Source organism: Poecilia reticulata, chromosome 11 (assembly GCF_904066995.2).
Source record: "Poecilia reticulata chromosome 11, P_reticulata-male-v2, whole genome shotgun sequence".
NCBI classification, from domain to species: Eukaryota; Metazoa; Chordata; class Actinopteri; order Cyprinodontiformes; family Poeciliidae; genus Poecilia; species Poecilia reticulata.
The window spans coordinates 20,548,669-20,566,026 of record NC_088840.1 but is presented as its reverse complement, the minus strand read 5'-3'; the positions used below and the strand labels follow the sequence as shown (position 1 = coordinate 20,566,026).

At 36.7% G+C, this 17,358-nt stretch overlaps 1 protein-coding gene across 1 annotated transcript; it reads right to left on the bottom strand.

Moving 5' to 3' along the window:
* Positions 1-771: 771 nt before the first annotated feature.
* On the bottom strand, positions 772-17,349 carry cratb (carnitine O-acetyltransferase b). Its single transcript, XM_081612386.1, has 15 exons — positions 16,943-17,349; positions 16,452-16,676; positions 15,118-15,236; positions 13,633-13,686; positions 11,112-11,277; positions 8,234-8,408; positions 6,215-6,305; positions 5,896-5,983; positions 5,722-5,822; positions 4,893-5,012; positions 3,974-4,096; positions 3,462-3,597; positions 3,325-3,387; positions 3,101-3,238; positions 772-2,022 (listed from the first exon to the last, which is right to left on the bottom strand). Exons 1-15 carry the CDS (start codon positions 16,991-16,993, stop codon positions 1,819-1,821), a joined length of 1,854 nt encoding a protein of 617 aa, XP_081468512.1. The 5' UTR covers positions 16,994-17,349; the 3' UTR covers positions 772-1,818.
* Between the last annotated feature and the right edge of the window lie 9 nt (positions 17,350-17,358).

Below are 17,358 nucleotides of genomic sequence, written 5' to 3'. Positions count from 1 at the left end.
CGTTGAGAAAACTGATGCTGAACATCAGTGAAAAGGTGATTTGATGTACAGATCAAATCCTGGATGAGCCATAACATGTTCCAGCTGAACAGAAGAAAACTGAAGTTATAATCTTTGGATTATTAGAGCTAGAAACTGGTGACCGGGCCACAAATGTGGGTGTGGTGATTGACTCAGACCTGAACCTGCTGAGCCACATAAAGACGGTTACAAAGTCAGCCTTCTTTCACCTCTACCACAAATCTTAAACTTACAGAAGATAGCTGAAACACTGAGTTCATTTAAATCAAGGCTAAAGTTTCCATAGAAATATTTTATATTTCTATGTAAGATTATGATGGTGATATTTGACAAAAAGTAATAGTACACTAACTGCTTTATTTTAATAAAGTAGTTACATTTTTGTAGAAAAGTAATCTGTAAATCATTGTTGATCCAAAAATATAAACAAGGTGTTGTACAGTTGCTGTATTATATATTTTCTGAAGCTGTTCTTTTGGGTTTATTTCTCTTTTTTTTTTAAACATTTTGCAGCCAATGTTGGGCAACACTTGATAATTTTAGCAAAGTGTAATCAATGAAAACAGGAACATTGCTAAAAAATAGTACATTTGCTACAGTTCTGAATTGTGGATCAAAGGGTCGCAAACAGTCCACTATTAATTTACCTTACTTGAATTTTTCACTATCCTAAATATTCATATATTCAAAAACACAAGCTGCTGTAGCTGGTTCTAGTTTTTTTTTTGTCCCAAAATAAAGAAACTGAGGTCAAGTGATCACACTCTTTATTTGTTAAGGAGTCCTGTAGGTTTAAACAAACGCCTGCAGAGCCATCCGAGTGGGAAAACCTCAACATGTAAAGTACAGCCACAAGATCAGGGACAATCCCAGGTTGAAGTTAATTAATCAAAACAATGGTAATCACTTTTAATGCCATTGTTATGCTAGTTATCACATCAGAGAATCAATCCAGGTTTTAAAATGGAACAATTCCTATAAAAACAAGCATTTCTGCATCTACTCGTTTACTTCTTTAGCTGATCAGAACTCCTAGGAGCCTTTAATCCAGGACTTGGGTACAGAAGCCCATCTATTACTTACTCTTCAAATTAGGAAAGACATGAGAACTTGTACTTCCAAGCAAGGCAGAAAATGGCGGTAAGAAAATAGCTGCTCGCCTTGCATACCTACAGTCAGAGCCATAATTGCAAAGTCTACAACAGAAATGGATGAAGACACAAATGCAAAGTCAGAGCTTTCACATTCGTAAAGGTTTTACCATCAAGTTTCCCCCAATAAGATGCACATCCTGCTTCCTGTTACAGGTTCTGTGTATTTATTTTATTTTTACCTCAGATGCCAAAGAAACCATTTATATTCCATTTATAATAACCTCCTTTGGTCCATTTTAAAGGCTCCTAAGCCTACAAAAATCAAATGATCCAATTAACTGTGCTGACAGAGCAAACGGTGGTTTTATGGTGGAAAGAGCCAGGAAGGCCGCTGGTCGTCTCCCAACTCGTAAAAAGAGGAGTGAAGTGATTTGATGCTTTGGTTAATGCTGGAGTGTCAGGTAGCTTGTTTTCACTTTCACATTTGAAGCCAGCGTTTAATCAGAGTTTCGTGCTGAAAGAGAGAAAAATCAGCTGTAAAAAATGTATCAAAAGCACAGCAGAGCCGCAGAGCTCAGCCTCCAGGCTCCGATGGAAGAGTAACAATTAGCATAAATGAGATACAAGCCTCGTAGAAAACATTTAGAAAGTTTCTTTTCCCTTATTGGAAGGAGGGTTTATCGAGTTTGTTGCTGCAGCAGCTCTACACGGTAGGCTGCAGCAGCTCCTGCAGGTCGCACAGCGTTTCCTTCAGAGTGCGAGCCATCGTCTCTGCGTTGGTCTCCTCGCAGCAGTTGAAGGCGGTGACGGCGAAGTGGACGTGGTCCGCCTGCGGGTTGTAGCACATGGCGTAACCGTCGGGAACGAGCGGCCCGAAACACATCACGCTGTCGGTGTTGGTGGGAACCTGCAGGCGCAAAACAAAACGGGAGGATTAATTCTCAAAACAAATTTAAAACATCTTCCATCACGTTAAAATCTGCATTTGCTGTCAAATATTAATTTTAAAAGTTAGCATATTAAACTAAATCAACCACATTTATCTAATCCTGCTCAATACCAGCATAACTCATAATACAACGAGTCAGATGTTTACAGCAGTAATTTCTAGGGCTGCACCCACTGCAGTTATTTGGCCAATCGCTGATTAAAGATACAAATAATGGAGTGACTCATCAGACAGAGATGGGAAACAGGAGAATTTAATAACATTGAAAATGTTCTGAGAAAAAAATCTACCACGGAGAATTGGAGTCATTGTAGGTATAAGAAGCAAGACAAGTGAAATTTTACCAAAAAATGTCAAAATTTTCTAGAAACAAGAATATTTTATATTAATCTCAGAAATAATTTTCTAGAAAAAAACGTGTCTGAAAAGTAAAAAAAAAATTACCAGAAAAAAAAAAAAATTTTTAATCTCAGAAATTTTCTAGTAAAAACTTAGAAAATTTTCTGAGATTTTTTCCTAGTAAATTTTCAACTTTTCAAACTCAGGAGTCTCTACGTTTTTTCTAGAAAATTTATTTCTGAGGTTAATATCTAAATATAAGTTTTTTTTCCAACAAATTTTCTGCTTTTAAAATTAAGATTCTTTGATGTTTTTCTAGAAAATGTCTTGAGTTTTTTGTAGTAGAGAAATTTCCAATTTTTCTAGAAAACGTATTTATGAGATTAATATGAAAATGTTAGTTTTTTCTCAAATTTTATCTGCTTGTTTTAATTTCTGAGAAAAAATAAAAAAATTCTGATTTTTTTGGTAAAAATGTCTCTATCTCAACAGTAGCCCTCATATGCTGTCATAATAATTATCATTAAAGAAATAAACATGAATTTTCCAGGAGAAATATCACACTCTGGAGGAAAGTTTAACAAAGCAAGCTTCACGTTGAATTTTTCCAAAACTAAGAATAAAAGTACCACACACATGCTGAATAAAATGAAAACATCTAAATCTGCAATCGTCGTCCAGCTGTGTGAGAACAGACCTGTCCTGTCCGCAGCTTCCAGTGCGTGGCCAGGCCGTAAGCCGTGTCCATGAAGATTTTGGGAATGCTGAGTCCTTCCTCGATGGCCTGCAGCTTGAGCCCCAGCAGGTGGCGGTCGATGCCGTGTCCTCTCAGAGCCTGAGCAGCACCAGCAGGAAAATATCACCAACTGAACCTCCAGGTCACATAACGAGCCGAGGAAAGCAGCTTCTTGAGGCATTTACCTGCGTGGTCAGCTCTGAGTACGCATCCACTGCTTCTCTGAGCAGCTCCAGCTTCGCCTCTCTCTGCGGAGAAACACGAAGGGTCAAAGCCACAGAATCAGAAAGACGCTGAGGAGTTGCAGCGAATCGTTCCTCACCGACACGGTCCGATCGTCGAAGGCCAGGATGAACTTGAGCGCCTGGTTTGTGGGCGAGCGGATGTACTCGGTCCGTCCTCCTCTGAACATCCTCTGTGAGGCGATGTCGCAGGCAGGACAAACCTCGCTGTGAACTCTGCAGGAAAATGACGGTGAGCGACCGCACGGAGAAATTCAAGAGCTTTTCAAGCATTTTCAAGGTAACTTTTCAAACTTTTCCAGCACCAAACCTTGGAGATAAACACAATGCAAATTAACTAAAAAAACTGTTATGGTATCATTGATTTGTGTTATTATTAATGTATTGGTATCCTACATATACTGCAAAAAGCACAAAATCTTGCCAAGTGTTTTTGTATTTAGTGTCCAGTGTAAATATCCCAGCAGTGCGCCCTCTAGTGGATATGCAGCAGGTTCTGGTTAGGTCTGACCTGCTGCTGCAAACCTGAAACAGCTGCTAATCACAATCTTGTTTTAAATAAATGTGGTGGTATTTTAATCCTGGTACTGACCTGTAGTAGGACAGCTGCAGAGCCACCTGGATGAAGGAGTTTGGACTCAAGCTGTGCTTCTTGGGAAGCTCTTTGCCGAACCTTTTGAAGTTGAAGACGTGAACGTCGAGGTCGTTGATCAGACTGAAAGAATATAAATGATAATTTAACCACAACTTCTACAGGAATCCTTTATAGGATCTGATCATCTTATCTGGTTATAAAAGGAGTAGAAAACACAATTTCCAGGTTTACAAATAATCAAATTTTCTTAATTTTGATGTGAATTTGCAGCAAATATTTATGAAGCAGTCGGTTGAATACCACAGAGTGACAGTGTATATATCTGGAAATACAAATATATTTAAAATATCATATTTGGGTTAGTTAAACTACACAAAACTATATTTAATATTATTACATTTTATTAAATTAAAATAATCATATTAAAGTATATATATATATATATATATATATATATATATATATATATATATAAATAAAATGTCATAATATTACAGTTTAATATTTAAACATTGAATTAAATTATCAGTACATTATATTATTGTATTTAATAATATAATTATATAATAATATATTTAATCATTTAAAAAATAGAATTACTAAATATAAAATTCAAATTACAATTAAAAAGTGTCAAGAAATAAAACCAAATTATCGTTTAACAGATAAACATGTTTGCATTGATCAGATCTGATTTACCTTTCATCAATTTTAATCCGCGTTTTATAATCCCTGCTCTCATAATTCATGTTTTGATTTTATTATAGGATTTTATAAATTCTACGTTTAAAGTTTAACTTCCTGTGTTTATTTTTTATTCATATTTGCCATTTTTCTACCTGTTAATGTTTAATTTTGATGCTAAAAAACAAGGCTTTGGAAGTTGGACCCGGTCGGGTCAGAAAAACAGGCTCACATGTCCAGGTTCTGCTTGGCCTGCTCGATGTCCCTCTTGATGTCCCGGTCAATGTGGAAGTAGAGCTTCTTGGGCATCGGCAGAGGAACCAGCGGTGCCCTCTTTGGGTCGGGCATCTCACTGCGAACAAACAGAAAAATATTCATGAGCAGAAAATATTCCTCACACTTTATGTGAAGAGATGAGGCATCAAGGATTCTTCATAAATGTTATGGACATTTTTCCAAATGTTTTTAATTAAATTCAAACTGAAATTCAAAAATATTTTATGGATCCTAAAGGAAAATTAAATAAAGTCAGTTTTCAAACAGCACAACTCTTAGCAGATAAAACAACACGAATGAACTAAAACAATAGTTTTATTCCACTATTATATTAACTTATTACTGTTATTATTATATCTTGTAGCATTCCACATAGCTGGGACCAGGTCAAATAAAAATATAATAAAATTTATGTTTGAAATGTCTCATTTGTTCTGACTAGTCTGAGAACAAAACACTTTAAAAAAAAAATTGCCCAATTTTAACAAAAAAAAACAACAAACTTTTTCCAGTTACACAATAAATCACAAAGGATTGCTTTCCATATTTTGGTTTTAATCAAATGCTAGACTGTACTTTATTACAAAGCTGTGCAGTTTACAAACTTTGAAATTCCTTAATTCATATGACGTGTTTTCAATCACCCGTTTAAAGGTAATATTTAATCATTTTCAAACCTTGTTTAGATCAGATTATTATTCGTGTACCAGCTTGTCCAACAATCCCAGCAACTGGTGCTCATCCAGCACAGTAGCTTTTGTTGTAGTGGGAGTATTTTTTCTCACCAGTACTCCAGTATATGGTGCAGCAGGTTGGCTATGGGCGGGCCCTCGGCTGTGGCCTGTTCGTACAGGAGGCCCCATGATCCGTCCTCGCCCACCACAAACTGTTTAAACAAATACAGAGTCAAATACAATCAGCTTCTCCAAAGTGGCTCCATCATTGGTGATCGGACCCACCTGCAGCGTTTTGTCAAACCAACGGTTGCCGCTGTTGGAGTACGTCCCGCCTCCGTGCAGAATCTGAGCCGCCTTACGGCTGGCGTACCTGCAGGATAAAAACCAAAAATCATGAGACTCAAATAAAAAAACAACAACATTATTCTTAAGGATCTCTGATGCAAAGCAGCGTTTCACAATCTGTAGTTTCAGTTCAAATACAGGAAAAGACAATTGCTCTCTGCAGCGAGCGTCAACACACGACACAATCATATCTGCAGAGGCGATTTACGCAACAAGTTCAGCAAACACAGAAACGCCCGAGAATGTGAGCACATACTTCTCATCTGATATCCTCATGACGGGAGAATCCAAGCACAGCGAGAAAAGACCCGTCTCAATCATCCGCACAGACTCCTGGTTCAGTTTGTCTAAAAAAACAAACAAAAAAAAAAACAGAAAACATTAAATATTCAAGTAAAAGCTTTTACATTTATTCAACCTGCATGTCTAAAACATTAAGATGTGGATTAATTTGATTTCTAGTTTTAAACAGCAGCAGGCTCAACGAGAACGAGATGAAGATGAACAAAAACTATAAGGCAAAATAACTGACCAACTGCAAATAAAATCTCTCTACACTGGAAGAAGAAACAAGCTACTGCATCTGCAGAGTCCCAATAGTTAGCAGTGGATGCTAACATTAGCATGCTAACATTAATCTCAACATGGAAACAGTTTTTGCATGCAGATTAATAATGTTTCAGACAAAACTATCAATAAGCCAATACATTCATCAAGAATTGTTCTTCTCAAATATCTTAAATACATTAATAAAAATATGAATATAAAATAGTTTTTACTGTAGTTGTCAGTTCTAGCTTGTCAACTAAGAGCTGCAGCAAAAAAAAGAAAAAGCAAATGTTGCAGTAGATCCAAGGATTTCACAATTTGAAAGTCTGTGTTCAGCAGAAAAACAAGAACTTTTGATATTCAGAAGAGGAAGCTCCTATGAACTACAGCAACAGCTAGCACTGGCTTTAGCATCCTAATGTTAGCCTTAGCATCTACACCAGGGTCCCCAAACTTTCCCTGTGAGGGCCACATAATTTTTCCCTTCTCTGCTGGGGGACCGGAGTCAGTTTGTAACAGAAAAAGTGTGACGATTGCAGGAGTACCTAAATGTAAAAATATATTGTTTCCAGAAAGCACAATCAAATAACCCTCTCTGGGTTCTTCACAGAAAAAAAGTCAGGAAATAAATAATAACACTATTAATAAAATAAATAATAACCAAATAACCCTCTATGGGTTGTTCACAGAAAAAAATCCAGGAAAGATTATAGTCCGTATTTTCCGAACTATAAGCCACACTGGACTATAAGGCACAACCCCAAAGTTTATTTTTTAACCAGTAAACATAAACATATAAGCCACAGATATCTCTGCCACTCCAGGTTTTCCACAGCAATGCAGCAGCAGTAGAGGGGGGCGGACACCCAACATTTGAGTCATAACATGTTAATTGAATATCACATTTATTATGGTTGAAAAAGAAAAAGTTGCCAAGATTAGATTTAACAGAACTGATTACGGAAGTTTCTGAACAGTAACTGTAACAGTAAAAGTGCTGATCCTTCGTGTTGCTACTAGCATGTGCTAAATGAAAATAGGCGCCTTCTTAATCATCTTCTTCTTCTTCTTTAGATTTCAACAGCAGCTTGCATCCATTATTGTTGCACTACTGCCATCTACTGGATTCTAATATCTATCTCAAATTCTCATAAAAAAATTTTATTTTATAAAAAATGTTTTGGTTTAAAAAAAACGAAAAATCTTCTTTTCCCCCTCAATGCTATTTAACTGATCAACAACATTCTCAAATTTAAATTCCCTATGAAAACTTAATTCTGTCATAATGGGCGCTCCCTTCTTTGATTTCCAATTTTGACTTCCAATGATTCACTTCTTGCTAAAGAGCCTCCTGGTGGTTGAAGAAAAATCCACATATAAACGGCTTATAGTCTGGAAAATACGGTATATGAAAAAAAATCTAAATGCTCTCTGGTATTGTTCAGGGGGCCGGACCAAATGTGGAGGTGGGCCAGATCCGGCCCGCGGGCCGTAGTTTGGGGACCACTGATCTACACACAACTATTTGAATTATGAAGTGTTTCATTATGTTTAGGCTTTTTGAGAAAAAAAAAAAAAAACAGATTCCTTAACAGAATTCAAACATTTCTTCATTTTGGTCCAGTTTGATTCATTTCTTCAAACCAAAGCCTTGATTGTTGTAATAAACAACAAACCAGTAAAAACCACTGAGCTGTTTGGGAAGTGTGATGATGTGCAGTCGAACCTTTCAGCAGGCGGTTGTACGCCTCGCCCCACGTGTGGCGGTGCTCGCTGGTCAGGATGCCCATGGGCTCCTTGTCCGTCTTCCAGGACTGAGACCTGATTCTGTGCAGCTGACTGTGAATCTGACCCTCGGTCATCCGTGAGCCGTCGCTGTTGTAGACCTCCAGCTGGAAGAACTAGAACCAGCAAGCGAACGCTTAAATCACGTAGAGGAGACACAGACTAGCCATGTTCAGTGATTGAGTCAACAACTATTGGGATTTTTTTTTTATTTAAATCATTCCTCGTCAATAAAGAACTGTTGAGATCATTACAAAGTTTTTCAAAACCTTTAAATTTCTTAAAGATTTTGCTGTATTGAAAGGCGCTTATCATATTTTTGGACTTTCATTTGAGTCTCAACTGCTTCTAAAAACAGCCCAGGCATTTACAAAAACCAAACCAAACAAACGCCCAGCTGTTTCAGGCTATAAGTTCGTGTTTTTTGGTGTTTATAACTGTTAAATTACATTCCGTGGCACTGGGCCGTTTCCTAGCAACTGGAGCCAGGCCCAGCCCCGTTACCTAGCAACCAAACTGGTACATTTGGACAGCTTGTTTTACGGCTGTATGCAGCATTCAATGGTTGTTTTAAAGAGAAATTTTGTTTAGAGCATCCATTTTATTTGCCGTTTTGTTTAGTTTGGATATTTAAAATGTCTTCCAGTTTCATTGTTAAATGTTCGTTAGAAATGTACGTTTACTGATCTTTGAGAAGGCGTACTTGCTTTTAGGGCAAAAAAGATTAATCTGATTAATTACATTAATTGTTTTAGTAATCAATTAATTGTTAACTGGAGTATATTAGCACAAAAACGGTCACTTTGCTGAAAGAACATATTCACCTCAGTAATTAAGCTAAATCTGTATGTATACATTCTGAATTTAAATTTAAAAACTCCTTTGTCTGTAAATATGTTCTACCAAAAACTCCTCAAGTGGCATTTTTTATTTTATTGTTTATTTTCACCTGGTACAAATGCCATGTTAATTCATTTTAGACAACATTTTTCTTTTCTTACTTAAAAAAAGAATTAAGTTGTCTATTTGTATCTTTTGCTACATTTATAATATATAAAAAGACTTAAGCGATTACAAGAAAAGTCTGCAGTGTGTCAATTTTTATATTCGGTTAATTATTGGTTCCATTATTATAACATTACCATGATGTGTTAATGGTATAATATTATCTTTTATACCAATAACTCCTAGAACAATTTATCATCCAGTTAATTTGTTAGCTTAACAGGCCTATTGAAGCACTACAATGGTCTCAAAACAAACAAGACTTCATTAACATGACGATCAGCTGATTATCAGTAAAAAGACAGGAAGCTACGCTAAATCTGAAAGGCACCTTCAACTCTGACCTTTGTGGTGGGTTTGAAACTTGACCTTTGTCGCTCCATGAACATAGAAAAAACCTGATAAATTTGGTTCTCCGCAGTCGACAGAGGCACAGAGTTCATTAAACCACAGCCAGATTGGCAAAGAGTTATTGGACAGTGGAGCAGTTTGTGTAAAGGTCAGCCAGAATAATACAATGTTCTGGACGGGTCCAAGCCTCTGCACCTCCTGGATGAAAATATTTCACATGAGATGTTGGGATTTCAACCTTCAACTCCGGCCCAGTCTGACTTATTTTAACCATCAGAAGAATCTCATGCTGTGTTTAGCGTCTCTGTTGTCACAAAAGGTCGTCAAGACTTTTAAACTCCTGGACAGGAAGTAGCACATTCCTTCCTGTCTGGGTCATCAGAGTTATTTTTCATCCATCTGAGCCAAAAACACAAAATCTACCTTTTCAGGAGTGAAACCAAGCAGGTAGCAATAAAATCAGGACATGACGTCAGTGCTGTGGATGAAAACTGAACCCGAGTTAAAAATAGAGACGCCTCCCAACTTCAACATACTTTTACTCAAGTGAAGGTAAAAAGTATTTATTCAATAAATTACTCAATTATAAAACTTATTTGGTAAAACGTTTACTCAAGTACTGAGTAACTGATTAAATTATCAATCATTTAATATTTAAAAATTACATCAGACAGAACAAAATATAGTTATGTGGACCAAAATGACATTTTATTTAAAGAAAATGCAAAATAAAATTTTTCCAAATAAGTTTCTTTCAATAACAAAAACAGTCCTAAGTATTTTAAGTCTATCTGAGTACACTTGAATTAAGACAAAACTAACTTACAACTTATCAGAAAGGTATAAAAGCTTCTTTTCAAATTCAAAAGTATGTTTTATTTTAATATTTTTTTATTTTTACTTTTTTTTTTATTTTAATTATTTTAAGTAAATAATTTCTTGATATTGTTGAAAAAATACTAGTTAATTTGGCAGATTATTTCACTTATAACATGGGGAAAATGTCTTGTTATGAGTAAATTTATCTGCCAATGGAAGTAGAACTTTTAAAATAAATATTAGTTTACTTAAAGCAAGCTTTTATATCTTACTGAAAAATAATTTCTAAGTCAGTTTTGTCTTATTTCAAGTGTACCAAGATATTTCACCTCAAAAAAGGTGAAATAAGATAATATTTTGAGTTTTTGCAGTGAAAAAACTAATTAAACTTTAAAAAAAACTGCAGGTTTGTGTCAGTTTATGGTGCATTTTTGGTTAAAACATGTTTGTTTTTCATTCAGTTGATAAAGAATCCAGAAATTAATTAAAGTAAGAGAAGCAATACTTGATAGTGAAATTACTCAACCGAAAGGAAAAATTACAGAGCAACAAAAACTCTCCTAAACGTTTTTTTTCCCTCAAAAACGTTACTCCCGTAACTGTAACTGAGTAAGTGATGCTAGTGACTCCCCAGCTCTGCCCACCTGGTAGTTCCTGACCACAGTGATGTGGGTCGGCGAGCGTCGGGAGTTGCTGTAGTGAGCGACGTAGTCGTGTTTGGGTCCGGGAATCCTGCTGGAGGAGAAGAGGAGCGGGTACAGCTCCATGCACAGAGGCTTCCCCCGCATGTACTCCACCGGCAGCTGACCACTGAGACAAACACAAGCAGCTGTCAGGATTCCCACCGCTTCACAAAAAACATCAGAAAACCACTTCAGGTTCAAGAACGAGATACAAGAACCGACTGCGTCGATTCGGACATGAACCCTCCATTTATCACAATGGAAATAGAGGCTTAGAGTTCACTGAGCTACTGCCAGATTGGTCTAGTTTCTGGAGAAAAGTACACTTGTAATAAAACAAAGGTAACTTACAAGAAATAAGTTGGCTTTGTCAACTTATTTCTTAGAAATATGAGCTTCTTTTACATCAATAATTCATTTATATCAATGAAAAAGTTATTCTTTTAGGTATTGGGCTCAAAGGCTTGAGGTAACAAAAATGCAACAAAGTTATTCAAAATCAAAAATTAAATGTTAGTTCAAAATTCTTCAGAGTTATTGAAGATGGTGATGGCTGTGGATCTCCTGTAGCAGTCTGTATTACAGGGAATCGGCAGAAGCCTCTGACTGAAGCCAGTCTAATGAAGAGGACTGGCCATAATTTTCTTGACTTTATGTAAAGTCCTTCTTTGCATCATCATCATCATCTCCAGAGGATCCACAGCCGTCCCAGAACAGAACCAGAACCTGATAAACCTCATTGAGGTTTTTAAGTCTCTGGTTCTGATGATGGCAGAAAAGATGAAACTCTCAACGACAGACTTATAGAAGATATATATCCTGATATCACTCAGGTAGGGCAGGACTTTTAATTTTATCACAACATTTTGTGATACTGTTATTATAATGATAAAGTTTATTATTTAAAAAACAATTTATTACTCAATTTTTAGGTAATATGATTGTGACTGCAACAGCATTCATGGGGCCACAAACAATTTCAGATGAATTGTTCTTGAAAAACATTCTCATCTGAAATTGGCTCCTATTTCAGAGCCTAACTTTAACATTTTTTAAGAACTTTAAAAGCTTAAGTAACTTTAAATTACTTTTAAAAAGTAATCTATGTAACTAAACTGCACACAGTAACTGGATTTAGTCATATTTTCAATTTTACTGATATTATTGATGCTTTTGTGGGTCAAAAAGTGGAGAAAATAGCAAAAATATCAATATTTTTCATAAATTTAACATCAGAAATTGAAATGTATCCAGACAATGATGAAACAAAATTCTTGTATGGAAATTCTCACCGCAAATAATAAAATATACGATGAATTTAAAGTATTGTCACCAGTCCATGCAAATATATACAAGACAAAATAATTCATTAAACTACAATAAAAATAAATCCTTTCTATAACTAAAGTATATGAAGAGGTAAACAGGCGGCTCCTGTAATCCACTGAGGGTTGAGATCAGCCGCAGATACTCTTACAGTCCAAGTAAATTTAGCTACAGATTATTGTCAAACGGCAGCCAAACACACGGCGACGCCAGCTGGGCGAAACACAAGACGGGCAACAACAAGAGGACGAAATGACGCCTGCAGCATGTGAACACAGCAAGAGGAATCACTCCAGTGAGGAATCATTTCAAACAGGAATCACTTCAAACAGGAATCACTCCAGTGAGGAATCACTTCAAACAGGAATCACTCCAGTGAGGAATCACTCCAGTGAGGAATCAATTCAAAGAGGAATCACTTCAAACAGGAATCACTCCAGTGAGGAATCACTTCAAACAGGAATCGCTTCAAACAGGAATCACTCCAGTGAGGAATCACTTCAAACAGGAATCACTTCAAACAGGAATCACTCCAGTGAGGAATCACTTCAAAGAGGAATCACTTCAAACAGGAATCACTCCAGTGAGGAATCACTTCAAACAGGAATCACTCCAGTGAGGAATCACTTCAAAGAGGAATCACTCCAGTGAGGAATCACTTCAAACAGGAATCACTTCAAACAGGAATCACTCCAGTGAGGAATCACTTCAAACAGGAATCACTTCAAACAGGAATCACTCCAGTGAGGAATCACTTCAAACAGGAATCACTTCAAACAGGAATCACTCCAGTGAGGAATCACTTCAGTGAGGAATCACTTCAAACAGGAATCACTCCAGTGAGGAATCAATTCAAAGAGGAATCACTTCAAACAGGAATCACTCCAGTGAGGAATCACTTCAAAGAGGAATCACTTCAAACAGGAATCACTCCAGTGAGGAATCACTTCAAACAGGAATCGCTTCAAACAGGAATCACTTCAAAGAGGAATCACTTCAGTGAGGAATCACTTCAAAGAGGAATCACTTCAGTGAGGAATCACTTCAGTGAGGAATCACTTTAAAGATAAATAATTTCAAAGAGGAATCACTCTAATGAGGAATCACTCCAGTGAGTCAGAGTGTTCTCTGAGTTATTATAAAAGGTAAAACTCACCTGTTCACTTTGGCTCTGAAGTCCAAAACAGCTGCTATCAATTTAGACGCAAACCTGTGAAGAAAGGAACATATTATTACCGTCATTACAGATTTAAAGCTGAGCTAAAAACTGTTTTTCATTTTGGGCCAAATCAAAAATCTGAAAGTTCTTAAAGGGCCGGCTGTGCCAGAATGTCTTGATAAAACCAATTAAACTGTTAAATTACCAATAAATAGCTGTATTAGCTTTCAATAAATGTTTCCTAAGATTAAATAATATTGAACATCTTTTCTCACTGATCAGTTCATCCACAATTTTCTGATTGTTTTTGTTTTTCTGCAATCAAAAACACAGATTTTGTGGTGCTAATTTAGAAATATTTTTAAGGAATTTTTAGGATATGTGATGTCAAATGACTTTTTAACCGCTGCATCGCTAAAAGACTATAACTTCACAAACAGGAAGGTTGAGGCAGCAGTCACTTCAACTCAATGTTTTTGCCAATTTTGAGAAAAAAATTGCAATAAAAATCAGAAAATCTGTGTTGATTTTGTGTGAATTTTACGGATTTGTGAGAAACTGGAGGGACTTGTTGTAGTTTGGAAGGCCACACAAAAAGCCACAGCGGGCCACATTTGGCCCCTGGACCTTGAGTTTGACACGCGATTTATGGGGTTTAACCCAGTGGGTCCAAACTTTTTGCCATTAGTGCCAAAACTGTTATGTTGAATAAACCTGTGGACAACATTTTTTTTTTAATTAAAAGTTTTATTTCTGAAGACATTTGTTGTTTTTATCTCTTCAATGTTATGATTAACTATTTTAATAAAACCATAAAAAGCATTACAAATAAAATTTACTATTTAAGCACAATAGTCTAATTTTTGCAAAGAAAAACTGTATATCATTTTGATCCAAAATACAAACAAAGCCTTTCACAGTTGATGTATTAAATATTTCCCAAAACTTTTTTGGGGTTTATTAGCCTTGTTTTCATTTATTTCTTTTTTTGGAAACCAAGTTTGGGCAGCATTGCTTGCTGGTTTCAGAAAAGTGTCATAAAAAACAACAGAAATATTAATAAAATAAATATTATTGTCTTGCACCTAAGCAAATAAACATAAGAACATTCCATTTGTCTCTAAAAATCAAAATTTAATCGCATTTAGTTCCATTCAGAGGGCAACAAATGGCCCCCAGGCCACACTTTGAACATCCCTGGTTTAACCATAACACATAAAAACATTGCAATCTATGAGATAAAATAAATAGTTTAGGAAAAGTGCTTTCTGGTTCTTCTTCTGCTTGACTTTTATCAGTCAGAATGCATCCTCTCCTGATAAGTGACGCCTCCACTATCGGACTTTTCTCCAGCAGAAAACAAAGCAAACGGCTCGACCACCAAACACAGATAAGGACGTCTGAATGCCAGAGTAAACATCTCCTCCAGACATGTCTCTAACTGCTCATTATGGGTCAAACCGTGTAGTTTTCTGGACTCACAGCAGCTGGCTCCTCCAGTCGTTGTAGTCCCTGCGGGGCAGAGAGATGGCCGGGTTGGAGTGGACCGCCAGGGGCTGCCTGCTCTCCAGGTACGCCCACTGGACCCACAGGTCTGACACCTGGAAGAACCAAAGAAAATTCAAACTGTTTATCATTTTCTACACATTTTTTTATTAATTTCAGTAAAAATAACTGAAGTACAATAAATTTTAAACAAAAAATATTCCACTCAAAGCATGAATACAATATCTATTTTTATGCAACTATCTACTATATTTTATCGTTTTCTCTTTTATTCTACATCAAAAGTTAAAGATATTAATATTTCACTTCACAATTTTGTTTAAGTAGCACTGTATGACTATTTAAATATGAATGCAATATTTATATACTTTACGAGATATTCAACTTATTTAGTTGGATGTATTAAATATGTACAATATGAGTAGATATTTATACTTAAAAACAAAAAGTAATAAACTCAGATATATACAGGCACATAAAATAAAATTTAAAAAGATGCAGAGCTTCGGTACTAAAGCATTCCTACAAAATGATTGCTACAACGCTAACTAGCATGCCAAAGTAAAACTCATTTGATATATATGTTTTGCAAACTTTTGAGTTTAAAACGTTGAAAATGTGCTAAATAAAATCTAATATTTTTGTATTAATCTTAGAAATCTTCTAGAAAAACATGGACATTTCTGAATTTGCTAGAAAAAATTCTAATATTTTAAAATTAACCTCATAAATTTTCTAGAGAAAAAAAACAAGGAAATTTCTGAGTTTAAAGTGTCTAAAATTTGCTATGAAAAAACTAAAATATTTTTAGATTAATAAGAAAAAATTTCTAGAAAAAATAAGGACATTTCTGAGCTTCAAAAGTCAAAAATTGTCATCCAGCAAATTATTAATTTTTCACATTCAGATATTTCCGTGTTAATTTTAGAAAATTTCTGTGATTAATCTCAAAGGTTTTGGATTATTTTGTTGTAAATTTACTCCTTTTTTTCTACCTATGAAGTCCTTAATTCACTGTTGTGAAAATGACATCATTATGATTATAGATTCTAGAAAATTTGGCATTATTTACAGAATGACACCGATTGTTGCTCTTTAACTTTCACCAGATGACTTGTTTTTGTGAGCATTTCATGGTTATTATTTTGGTAATTTAGTTCATTTCTGTGTCTTTAACTCGTTTAAATATATTCAAAGATGTCCCTGGTGTGTTTTTACTGCATTTTACACCGTGTCTTTTATGCTTTTAAGCAATAGCAGTTATGCTTCCGCCCATTTCCAGCTTGAACATGTGTCTGCTTCACACACACCCAGTTCTTGGTGAACCTGGCTCTCCTCTCCAGCCCCTCCTGCAGCTGCTGTCCCAGGCCCCCGGGCCTCCCGAAGTCCTGCACTATCCTGCGGGTGTGGTTGAGCTCCTCCGGGGGCAGAAGGGGCTCCAGCGCCCTCAGATACCCCTGCAGGGTCTGGGTCAGCGGGGGCACCGGCTGCGGTGGCACCGTGGAGTAGAAACACGGTTCCTGCCTCGGGGAAACCTGCACAAAAGAAGAGGGACGCGTGTTTTTCTGTTTACTGAACGCCTGGTTTGTCTTCCACTGGAGTTTGACCAGAGCCAATTAAATCGCGTCACTGCAGGAAATGCAGAAGATATGATAGTGGAAACTACATCCGCTACTCGTTATTTAATTACCAGCAGTGTTGTTGATAGAAATACTCAGTTTGTGGCCCCTTTTTGTCACTCTGCGAGACGAGAAGGTAAACAGAAACAGCATGAAAACAACTCGACAAAATAAAAACTCACCAAAGACAGCCATGCTCTGCAAGTTCTCGGGTGAATATTCTTCAAAATCATGTTTCCTGGGATCAGCTCCCCACTCTGTGGAGCATGTGTGGCCACAAAAAGGCACCTTCTCCTTTACGTCCACAGACGTACACAGCTCAGACCGCGCAGCGTCAGATCGCCAAAATGAAGCCCTGTCCTCCTCCTACTTCTCCGCCATGAAGACACACGGCAGCCCTCATCGCTCGACGCACAACTTTCTGAGAAAAGTTGATTTTTCGGGGCGGAAAACAACGCGGTCCCCCCTCCGCCTCTTCTCTCCGGTGGTTGTTCCCTCTGGCAGCGAGCATGCAGAGCCTCACGTAGTGGACAGAAGCTAGGAGATGACTACTGCCTGCCTGCCGCTGCTGCTGTACACGTGCTGACGTAAAGACGTT

Bases quoted from the DNA above. Each gene is read 5' to 3' on its own strand.
- cratb (XM_081612386.1), bottom strand. From the start codon at position 16,993: ATGATTTTGAAGAATATTCACCCGAGAACTTGCAGAGCATGGCTGTCT. The intron at 4,097-4,892 runs GTGAGCCTGTTT...ATATTCTTTCAG, and splicing joins GCCAAGCAGAACCTGGACAT to TCTGATCAACGACCTCGACG. The intron at 3,239-3,324 runs GTAAATGCCTCA...GGTGCTGCTCAG, and splicing joins ACTCAGAGCTGACCACGCAG to GCTCTGAGAGGACACGGCAT.